This window comes from Athene cunicularia, assembly GCF_003259725.1.
Source record: "Athene cunicularia isolate RWA chromosome 8 unlocalized genomic scaffold, athCun1 chr8_part1, whole genome shotgun sequence".
Lineage (NCBI taxonomy): Eukaryota > Metazoa > Chordata > Aves > Strigiformes > Strigidae > Athene > Athene cunicularia.
This window is the reverse complement of record NW_020799109.1, coordinates 18,873,412-18,885,842: the sequence shown is the minus strand read 5'-3', so window position 1 is coordinate 18,885,842 and position 12,431 is coordinate 18,873,412. Positions and strand designations below refer to the sequence as shown.

At 36.6% G+C, this 12,431-nt stretch overlaps 1 protein-coding gene across 1 annotated transcript; it reads right to left on the bottom strand.

The window, feature by feature from the left end:
• Positions 1-829: 829 nt before the first annotated feature.
• DR1 (down-regulator of transcription 1) lies at positions 830-12,425 on the bottom strand. The gene is made up of 3 exons (XM_026853384.1): positions 12,119-12,425; positions 7,052-7,215; positions 830-3,793 (listed from the first exon to the last, which is right to left on the bottom strand). Exons 1-3 carry the CDS (start codon positions 12,336-12,338, stop codon positions 3,647-3,649), a joined length of 531 nt encoding a protein of 176 aa, XP_026709185.1. The 5' UTR covers positions 12,339-12,425; the 3' UTR covers positions 830-3,646.
• Between the last annotated feature and the right edge of the window lie 6 nt (positions 12,426-12,431).

Below are 12,431 nucleotides of genomic sequence, written 5' to 3'. Positions count from 1 at the left end.
TTTGCATGGAACCAAAAAGAAACCCACTCATTTCAATCACGAAAAAAATACTCAAACTAAACACAAACATCTTTTGGAAAGGAACCTATCATTCCTGATAGCCAGCAAACCTTAACTGGCCTACACTAAGCCTCACTGACACTTTTTCAGCACTGAGTTACGCCTGACACACTCTAGTCACAGGTGGCACATTCGCTGAGCAGACTTTTAGCAAGTCCAAGGGATCAAAGAGCTAGACTGTCTAATTTATCTGTAAGCAAAATCCATCTTAACGCTGGCCAGTATCCCACTGATGTGCTCCCACTGTGTAAGCTTTTAAGTAAAACTTTTCTATCTTAGATTATCAGCATAATACCAAAAGTAAATTTAACCACAGCATTCTCAACCTTTCATACTACACTCCTCCTTCCACATTGTTTTGTGCATGGATTACAAAAAATCGCAATCCAACACTGGGAGATCAAAATGAGGTGTAAACTTCAGAGTAAGCGTTTTGCCACAACCATCATTAAATCACTTTATGCCCTGACTTGGCACTGTTTCAAAATGATGAAAAGATCAACACATGCATTATTACACCCAGTCCTTCTTAATGGACTTCTTAATTTTTACAAAATCTCAAGAGCACCATTAGTAATTGTGGCTTTCAGATACTTTTACTATTCTTGCAGAAATTCCTTTCTAGTGTTTCAAAACCAGACTCAACTAGCCACATTTAAACAGTGAAATTCAAATATCATTTTAAGTATTTGATACTTAGAATCCTTAAGACACTTCATTTAAAAGTACCTCAGTGTAGTAAATACAACTATATTCATTATCCACAATGTCATGCAGACGTACACTTTATTAAAGTAACACAAAAGAGATTTTGCAAGAAAGTCACTTAGTGAAAGCACTCTGAAACAGACTGTCAGGATAATGGAAAACCCACAGATAATCTCATCAACTCAATATTTAAGAAACAGACACATCCTTATACATTATTCTTCTGAAACAAAGTAACAATACAGTTCACTAACCAAACTTTACACTATATGTATCTGGTGTACCAAAAAAATCAGCAGTACCACAAATTCAGAAATCCCTTGTCTTCACTGAACAGATAGCACAATAGGAACGTAATACAAAACGCTTACGTTTGTTGAAAGATCAGTGAAGATTCTCACCCTGCAAGCGCCAGCGTTTACTTTTCATACTTGAGGTGGAACGGCTGAATAAGTAGTCTTTAAACAAAACTATCTACATTAAATTAATTCAACAGGAGAGTAACATACATTACTTCCCCAGCCTCTACCTGTGGTCTTTCACTTTGTTAAACTGAAAGTATTTCAGCAGGTTATACCTGGTCTACAGGGGGTTTGTCCAACTTTTCAAGTTTAGAAGGTCAGGTTATAAAAATGCATATACACAAAATGCAATTCCTAATAGGAAAGAGTGCAGGTCAAGCCCAGAAACATTGTTTGCAAGCATTAACAACCCCAGTGAACAGCAATGCCATCCAACAGCACTCAGGTTGTAAAAACTTTGGTCACAAGAAGTGTTCAGTGGGTCAAAATAACAGCAGTTTAAGTAGTCTTAACTTTTTCCTTTATAAATGCAATGAAGAAGACAGACTACTCATTAAATATAAAAGCAATTTTATAAAAACACATCAGAATTTTATTGCTTGAAGAATACAGCATATGAAAAAGCACAAGAATGTCCAAAAGAAAGGTCACGAGGATCCAAACATATTACACCATACATACCAGATGCAGTAAAATGTTAACCTGAATTCTGCATCAGAAAAGAAAGGTGTGAAAATATACCTAATATTATTTAAAAGGAAAAGACTCATTTAAAATAGAAAGTGTGAAGGTGTTACAGTACAAATTAGAAAAGCCAACACTGCACATGAACATTGTATCACTAGACTAGATTTTCTACCTTTGGTACTTAAACCTTTACAGAAAACCACTTCCTCAGTCAAACCTTGCCTAACATATGGTATATAGTATCTATGAAAGGTTTTTCATTTTGCTTTTCTTTTTCAAACTTAAACATTCAAACAAATACTTTTCCAAGTTTTCACTGCATTAATGCATTTAAGGAAGTGTTCACATTTATTCAATACACAACGTAATGTATTTAAATTTAAATGAACAGTCACTATGTGACCAAGATCTGAATATATGCCAATTGTACCTTGTTCAGGTCTTTATGCAAAAAAGGGGACACAATTTTCCATTTGCATTCTCATGTAAACAGACTGCTGCAGCCCTCCTTAACAATTCAAACTAGAGCAACTTGCTGAGGATATGAATTAATAAAACAATCCACGTTGTTAGAGAGCTATGGGATCATCTACAGCAGCATGCAAGTGGCTTTTCTAGTCTGCTCAGATTAGTGTACCAGAAGATATGCCAGTATTACTTCAAGTAACACGTTAAAACTCAGCAATGGACACTACTGTGCTTTATTTCAACACAAAGAACAGCTGTTCATCCATTAATCAACAGAATTTTCAAATCAACTACCAAAAGGACTACTATGTCATTTCTGTTCCATGTATTGCTGATCACTCTTGGGGAATAGTTCAACAAAAACCTGGACTTTCCTACAAACCAATTTGAACGAAGAAAATGTTATCTTTCAACAAGGTATTTTAGTAATCCAGTGGCAATCTAGTCTGGAGAATGTTAGCACTATGCTGACAACAATGACTAATCAAGGTTAAATAAATTCCCTCTTTTATGGTAAGCATGCTCTTAGCTTCAGCTTTTGCCTTCTTAGGCTTTAATACTTAATCATTCCCAGTTACGTCAGTGGAACTAAAACAATTTTGTTTCATCAAGTTCCAGCTTTATATTTCAACAATATGAAGAGATCTGGACTACGAAATACCATCAACAACAGTTAACATTAAACTGGAGTGAAATAATAGAAGAGTTAGTTCTTCAAACCAGGCAGTCTTTGAAGTGAAATATTCAGTTAAGACTGTCAAAGGATGTCATAATAAAACCATGTGTTTATTTTTTTCACCCCTATACAAAAAAGTGACTGAATTTGTACAACTCCTATTAAACATACCTTTTCCTAACTTGGTGAAAATGTATCATTTTCAAATTTTAACAAGTGTGGTATTTGAGCATATATAATATTTATTGCCATATATATCCTCATTTTAAAAAGAACTAAGAATTCAGACTCTACTATGCTGAACTCTGCTTTTTTTTTCCCATTAACAGATTATGTCTACTGTACCACTCCCCCAAAAAACAATTAAAAATTCTAAGTAAGATTTTATAGTTTAGTTAAAAGGGAAGAAATGCAAATGTGGATTTAGAGCTTTTTGTATAAATCTCACTATATTTTATAAACTTGTTTATTGTAACACTGTTTATTGATCAAATAAATGACGCACTGCTATCTAAAATTTCCATATACACCATTAAAAATCCAAAGTTGATATGATACTGAACCTTAAATCTTCAAGAGTTCAAAAAAAGACAGTTTATACATGTACAGCACACAACAGCAGACACTCCTAGAATACCAATTGCCAGTCCATGATGCATACAAACTTACAGGTAAGCATTCATTTCACTGTTTTCATTGTGCAGGAAAAATATTTCTTAGTAAAGACAAACTCAGCTGGTGAATTTCAGATATCATCTTCATCATCTTCATCCTGAGAGGATCCTGCCTGATTGGATGCACTGGCTGAGGCAGCAGCAAGCTGTGCTTGTTGAGCTGCTTGTTGCATCTGTAGCCATTCCTGCTGCGCCAGTTCTGCTTGCTGTTGTCTAGCCTAAAGATATGAATTTAATTGTTAAGGCCATACAACACTTGTGAAGAATCTCTAGAGCACCTGCAGATTCATTTTATATCATTTTTATTACTTGTACCTTATTTATTTGTACCAAGATGTTTAGTTGTATTTTCTCTTCCCCTGAAGAGGCCACCGTTTGGAGGATTTACAGTTACAAAAACAAGAGGCAGGAGCTAGTGTACTTAAGTTGCATTATAAGGATTGTGCTGAACCACTTACGAATGGAAAAATTAAGTGAGGCAAAGCAATGGAAATTTCAGGCTTCAATTTCAGGGGATCTTAACATTTAATCACAGTTCAGAGATGAGAACAGCCCTACTTTGTTTATACTAAAAGTCACAATTATGAAATAATCCAATAGTACCACAAAGGCACACATTATTACAAAAACATAAAAGACAGCCATTATCTTACTTTGCTAAACAATCTTTGGAAAACAGAGACATGTAAGGTCTTCTCAAATTTGGGTATGCAGCTTGAGGATGGCTTTGCTACAGAAAGGTACATGAGAAGTACAAGATGTTCTAACAAAACATTTCAAACAGTTCCGCCAGTGACCTCAATTTTCTATCCAGGGTTTTCACTTGTTTTTTCAGCAACTACTGTTAATTTCAACAGTATACTAGTCCATCATGTTAAAGTTAAAACTTCAGTTTATATTTTCAGTGAACATTAGGAAAAAGTTCTTAAAATTAAAAATTTGCAGTCTTCTTGACTCTTCTACTTTTACACCACTAAGACTGTAGTGATTTCCCTTCTAATCCTATTGTGCTGAATTTTCCTTTATTTTTCTAAAACATCAACAAATTTTTCAGTTTTGAAAACTTCAAGATGCCAAAAGATGCTGCTTTGGAAAATGACCAAAACTAGTTTATCTACTTAGCTAAGTGGAAAAAAATGGGAGTCTTCTCTTCTTATAAGAAGTGTCACATTTCTTTAGTCTGTTCTAGCATGAAAAGAAAATACTATAACAGAAGTATAAATCTCTTCTCAGTGGAGACTTTTCAGTATTCCAAGCTTCAAGTGGTAATGAAGTTACAAGGGTTGGAAGACAGTTTAAGACATTGTAAAGTTTTAAACAAAGGACAACAGCAGCATCTGTACACATAGGAGGGGCATAAATATTTATCACACAGAAGAGAACAATAGTGCTCCCTACTGACCCTGCTACAATTAAGTTTACTGTCCACTCAATGAGGTAATACACATGCATGCACCAGGAACCAGAGGCTCAGCACTTCACCCTGGATGGATCATTTTGTCAGCACCTACTCTTGCTGCTGTATTTCTAATGACATCCATTTCAAAAAAAGGAAAAAAAAAAAAAAACCAGAAAAATTCCACTGAGCTGTATTGACTAAGAAGCTTTATAAGCATCTGGTAAACTTAACTCATTTATTGCACAGATGAACTTCACTGAAGAAGCCTCAAAAAGCCCACAAATCTGTTAAGGTACTCGCATAGAAACTTACAGACATGCATGAACATCAGGATAAGCCTTTCCCCTGACTTGAAATATTTACAATCATCCAAGCTATAGGCATCCGACATGCATAACATTAAGCCAAGTATTTTAAAACTAAAGCAAGAAGTCAGCATTAGTGTCATGCTCTAGAATATTAACAAGATTACCACAAATAAACAAACATGCATTTGTGCAACTATTTTTAAGAATAATTACAGTACCTCCAATGGCATATCACAACTAGCATTTCTGAAAAATGAGACTGCCATCTTTGCTTCCAAGCAAAGATTTTTTCATATTACCTGGGACTATTTAAAAAAAAAATATATTCATACAATCTTGTTAAACCTGCATACATTGCCTTAATTTAGACATTAAGGCACAGTATTATAGAATTTGAGAAGAACATACCTCACAGGGTCATTCCTTAGCTAAAGTGTGGCTTACATAAAGTAACTGTGGTTCCAGCATCATTTTTTTTTAAATGCTATTCAGGAGCTAGTACTCCCTTAACACACCTTATTTTAACTGTGTTTTTGTTTTGTATACCGTGCTAAGTTTTTTGAACAAAACAGTAGGTAAAAAACAGGTATTAAACTGGCTATTATTTGTAAATCTTACCCTTAATCCAGAAGCAGCCATATTGGTCTTTCTTATGTTTGTACAGTCAAACAAAAGTTAGGCATACACGAATTTATGGTAACTAGTTCACTGCTTGCTGACAACAGCTACATGGTATGCTGAAATTTTAAATGCCTTAAAACTCATCATGCAATTAAGATTAAAATAGTTGTCATGTTGTAATATGCAAAATAACAGTTCTTTTTTTTTTTGACAAGAACCAAGTACAGCAAATGGGAGAGAAGGTCACAGTAATCTGACATTGTAACACATAACTGAATAAGCATTTTCACCAACGGAAATTTAAGTAAGCAAACTGAGAAAATAAGACTCATGCCTTGGTTAAGAGAAAAGAGAAATCCAAGATAATTTTCACATCACTTAGTTTGTGAACATTTCCAAGTTTAAATGACTGAAAGCCAATTTTATTTATTTTTCTACAGCATATTTCTCTCTACTATTCTCTTAGCTAAATAAGACAACCATACTTAAAACTATGTGGGAAAGCTGGGAGGACACAAGACTGGGATGAAGGAGAATGGGTGTGTTTGCATGCCTGCACACTGTATTTGCAGGCAAATGCTCTTCCTATGCCTGAATTGCCTCTTTAAAAATTTATGCATGAATTCACTCAATTAGAGGCTTGCCAAGAGTAAAGGAAGATGAGAAAGGACAAATTAGACATTTTGAACGATTAAATGTTCCTTTCAAAGCCTAAGAAATAACATTTGTGCACTGATGGCCAGAAACAGAAAAGATATTTTCACTTTTTAATGCATCAAAACTGGTAAGCTCCTAGAACACCAGCTGTCATTCTTTTATTTCCTCAGCCAAGTAATTCTTAATGTATTTTCTACAGTAGAATGGAAATACCTAAGTAGCAGTAAAAAACCCATGCTTTTTAAACCTAGAGTATAAGATTTGTTTGTATATGAAGTCCCATCTGCCAAGTCACAGAAGTAACAAGTAGCAGCATCTTATTTGTTGACTTCACTCTCCCCAATTCAAACAGGCCAAGGTCAAGAGCATCTTAGATGCTACAGCGATTCCAAGGAAGGGGATATTTCCTGAGGTGTGCACATGCTTTTGTGGCACTAGATCTGCAGGATTAATTATTCTAACCTCATCAGTACAAGTACTGCTGTACTTACTTTTGCAAATAATTCCTGTTGCTGCCTTAGAAGTTCTTCTTCCGGAATGCCGAGGTTCTCCAAGCGTGAACTGGCCTTTCTTCTCTTTAGTGCTACTGTTTTGCATTCTTGTAAGACTTCTTTCACTTCACTGATATAGGAGCCAAACCCCAAACTTTCTAGTGCTAGAGAGAAAGAAAAAAACATTATTTATTATTCTGATAATAGATACCAATTTATTTAAAAGATTTTTAAAAAAAAAGTTTGATCACTTTTTTATTATCTGGTGATGAAAATCTGTGTTCATAAGAAGATCTGAGAGCTACTTCCCCTGTCTCTTCTCCTACGCCATTTAAGAGTGCATGCTTTCAGGCTAGAAAAATTAAGTTTGTCAGGTAGAACCAAAGGAGTCTGCACTTGCAGAGGATTCAGGGCTTTCAGATACATTTTGCTAGAGATAGTAATTATTCTTCAAAAGACATCTTTCTCCCATCTTCTACATAACAGAATCAAGCAGAATTTATAAAACTAAGAAGTCCTTCCTATGTGAATTGTTAACCTTTAACCTCTCAGGCATTCTATCTTTAGAGTTTTATTGCAAGTCTTCAGTAGAAGGTAAATTAGCAACCTATGACAGCAAAAGCAGTGCATACAAAATGATCACAGATCATTAATTATTTCTGCCTTGATTACCTTACACCTATGAATTTTTAGATTGTCTTTTAATATCTAAATTCATATTTCAAGTCCCAAGAAGCTAAAAATGCATAGTTCACATATAAACAATTATATAAAATTATGTATGAGCTCTTATGTCTCAACAAGAAACTCTTTTATTTATCTGAAGCAATCTGAAATGCAGCTATATCCTGCAACAACAGCTTTTTAAAGAACGCAAAAGTAACAGGAAGGATTATAAAAACCCAGGTAGAACACGTGACAAAAGGCACACTCTGCTCCTGATTCACCATTTACTATCTACCACATTGCCTCCGCACATACATACACCCCAAAGTGAAGCCTATTACAGAATATGCTAGAAATATTACATAAATGCCAATTATACTAGAAACAAGTCACTTGGTTAATTTCCAGTATTACAGAAATCAGTTTTCTTTATGGAGTGATAGTTGTTTTAACCTTTATCTTACTTTATTTCAACCTTATGACACAAGTTATTCAAGAAACAGCACCAAAATAAACTGCACAACAGCAATCAACAACTTGTTATAGACAAGGTCTCAGTTACAATAAACTCGGGCTATATTCTAATACTAATTTTGTAAGCAACATTTTCCTACCCATAATTACAGCACCATGCCATTGTAAAATACACCTAAACAATAACCCAAAGCTATTCTCTAAGTATTTGGCTTCCAACCTGTACTCAAGGAGACAGGGCTGGCAATCTTTTGCATCTGAATATGAACAACTGCCCAACCTGAAGTCAACAGCAAGAAGTGTTTTTACAAAAATTTTTTATGGCCCTTAAAAGAACATAAACTAATGGAAAAAACTTACAGTTATGTATTGAATATAGCACACACACACAAAAACCCAAACAAACAAACAAAAGGTGATATAACCAAGACAAGATTTGTACAATTGTTCAACATAATAAAGCTATGAAGAACCATATATGCACCATAGGTCTATTGCATCAAAATCATGCTAGCTGTGAAACAACTTTATAAATTTCCTATCTTTTGAAATACATCAAGGTTTTACAACACACATGCATGGAAGAAATATAAATCCCTTTATACCAGCATGGTGTTAAAATGTGAAACAAGTGATTACTACTTTAGCAGAGCTACTGTTCCACAAAAACACAGTCTTTCGATTTCTTCAGTCTGAAATTTACACATTCACCCAGACTGCTGAAAATTCGGTATCTTACTGAGGTTGGAATGATCACACCAAATTTAAACTGAATCCCAAAACACAGTTTGGTTGGGTTTTTGTGGTGTGGGGTTTTTTTTTGAGGGGGTGGAACTTGTCATATTTACAAACACCAAATCACATTTATCATTTCCTCTCACTCTTAAGAACTCCATGAAGGTGAAGCTCTCCAATTAATCAGTTAAGCAGTATTAGCTCCACATTTGTTTTTATATAATCAGGTCATTCATATCTGGGATTTTTACCTTGTTATGCTCCTTTCAAAGAAAACTAACTTCCAAAATAAAATCCAAAAACACTAACAGTTGTTTTTTTAACATTAAATGTTAACATAAACAGTGTCAGTATCCTAACAGCCTAAAAGAATCTACAGGATTTGCCATCAATCCACAGCCTACCTTACTGCACAGCAGCTCTATGTAGACCAAATAATCAAATTCATAAAAATGGGGATTTAGCATCTCACCATTTTCAGAATTCAATGGAAGTTTAATTTCTCATAAAAAGCCTGCCTTGTCACAACTCACATAACTATCAACATGAGCCTATTTTCTGCTCCAGGATGGAAGGATATTCATTTGCTTATTAGAGTCTCAGACTCACAGCTGGGTTCCTGATGGTGGGATTCAACAATAAACGTGGAGACTATCTCCACTTAGGACTATTACATAGCACTGATTCCTTTGGGTACTCTCCAGGGAAGCCGTTTTATCAATAGTAGCGAGTGCTTGGCATAGTCTGAGTGCATCTACCAAATCAGATCCCTCATGGGATGCAAGAAAGCTCTGCTTTCCTTCCCCTAAGCTGCTGACAGCACTGTACCAGTCAAGTGTTTGTGCTACCACACAATGACACACAGCAGGGACTTCACATATCTGAAGCATAACCCAGTGGCAGGGGTAAAGAGTTCTAGCTCAGCACGTGGCCACACAATCATTTTAACAGTGCAAAGGAAGGGGTGCCTTAAGCACCACTGCTGCCAAACACCTAAGTACAGTGATGACATAAGTTTCACATTACCTCTAACACAGTCCAATGACAGGGTGTCACCAACTGCAGGGCGTCTCTTCCCCCTTCCTCTTTCCCAGTGAAATACCCTTTCTGCTCCTTGCTTCCTAGTAACTTCTCGTTTACAGTAACAGTCTGATCAGCAAATATACCTGACAGAAACCTCTACTCCCCTCTTGATTCTCAAAAAGCCACAGGGTCAGTTGTACCAGTAATTGCTAGGTCCAGCTCTAGGGAGGATACAAAACGACTCCTCTTGGCAGCACCCTGTGTTTAGACTGGATCACCTTTGATGCAATGGCCATTAGCCTCATTTCACATCTAAATGAACTAGTTTAAGCATTCAAAAGGAACAAGGTATCTGGATGACCACAACAAACATATTTCAATTATTTGTTAGATTCGTTGTCATGGAGCTACACTGAGACAGTCAAAATAACAAGTACCTAGAATGTATGAAGATGGATGAAAATGCTGAAATACTATGCCTATATATACCAAAATTAGCGACATAAACCCTTGTACCCCACAGAAGCATCATCTGTCATCTGACCAGCAACTGGAAGATGCTAATAGCACATATACCTCCCCCTAAAGAAAAAAACAGTGGAAAAATCCACGAACAACTTCTTCCATCTTCAGAGCATCATAAAAAATAGATATATCTCTGAAGTTTTCCTTAAAATATTTGGCTAAAAAGTACAGATCTATTTGGAAAATAATTTTTCCTAACATTAAAATCTTTAATATGAAAACATAGAACCCATCGAAATAATTGGTTTGGGACCACCTGCTGATGATACACATACACGTTTTAGCTTCAATTTGTTTTCAGAAAAAAACCCAACCTCGACTAACCCTGGGGCAGCAATTGGTAAATTCTTTTCTAAGGACCACCAATACCAGGCCACAAATACTTTCACACATTAATTCTTTACTGTCCTCAACCTTAAAGATCATGTCTATTCTTATGTTAAGGACTGAGCTCAAGTGTTTTGGTGGTCACTTGAACAAACTATCAAGAAGCAACATACCCAAAGTATGTCTCCACACGCAAGCACAAGTTTCATTCTTTACATCCTAAGCTTGTGATAGAGTTCCTTTAATAACCTTCCAGGTTTACACGTATTTTATTGAATATTAAAGCTCATACAGGCAACATATTTTCTTTTGCTGTTCATAACCTAGTCAAGTATGTGAGCACTAAATTGATATAATCCCAAGGAATCAGATTTTTTTTTCCTTTCAAACAAAGACTGATTACCAAAACCCACAGTTTTTTATCTAACTTGATACCGTCACAGTCCTGAAAATAGCTCTACTACAAATGTTACTGTTAATATCTCTACCAGGCAGCAGAGTACAGTACACTTTCACTAATGCTGATATAAATTTGTTTGTGTCAGACACTGGTATCAACAACCTTCGCTTTAGCAGCAAAATGAATGATTGCTGACAAAAGATGCCTGTTGCAGACTTAAGGATGATACAAGAAAACTCACTGTTTGTGGCAGAAGTTAAAGAAAAGCAAACGAGACGCAGAGAGAGAACCTTCCCTTTTATTCAAGCAAGAGGAAGGGGAAGTCAATAGTAGAAAAAGATGCAAGGGCACAGGTCACGTTTAAATGCCTTCTAAAACAGATACAAATACTTCGTGTTAAACAATTACACTCCAAAGATAGCCCTAGAGAAACATTTGACTCTTTATAGGATCCATACAGGACGACTCTGGATTAAAGCCCACATAATCACACATCTTCTGCCAGTCTCCAATTAAAAAGGCATTTGATAAATTCGGGATCTTAAAACATGCCGTAAAAGAAATCTTCATAACCATTCGAAAAAGACGACCTCGTTTCACAGGTGTACAACGACGATGAATGGATATGGTGACTTCACTTAAAAGCATCCCAGACTCTCTGAACCACAAAATGAGAGCTGGTCCTGAGCACACTCAACAGTCGCTCTAAGCACACAAAGACAACCTTCCATTGCAATGCGACTGACAAGCCAGACAGCACATACTTCTCCTCCTGACCCTTAAAAGACCCCTGCCTTTTGTTTTCTATAAAGCTACAAGAAATCACACAGGAGAAAGTCGCAACGGGACAGGAGCGGCTCAAAGCCTGCGTGACCCGTGGCGTACCGGGCAGAGGCATACCGCCTCCGGAAGCTTACCTTGTATGACATGCTCCGGGGAGATGGTTTTCTTCTCCGATTTGTTGCAGATCTCGTTGGCCTCGGAGGAGATGAGGTGGATGAATTCAGTGCAGCAGTTCACCACCAGCTCCCGGGCATCGTTTGCCACGCGGACGTTAGGGAGCGTTTCTTTGATCATCTTGTTGATGGCAGCCCTGGGGATGGTGAGGTCGTCGTCGTTGCCCGACGACGAGGCCATCCTGGCTGCCGCTCGCTCCCCGAGAGGCGCTCAGCTCCCGCGCTCACGGGCTCCCCCTCAGCTCCCGCGCGGGGCTCCAGCGCGCGGGGAGCC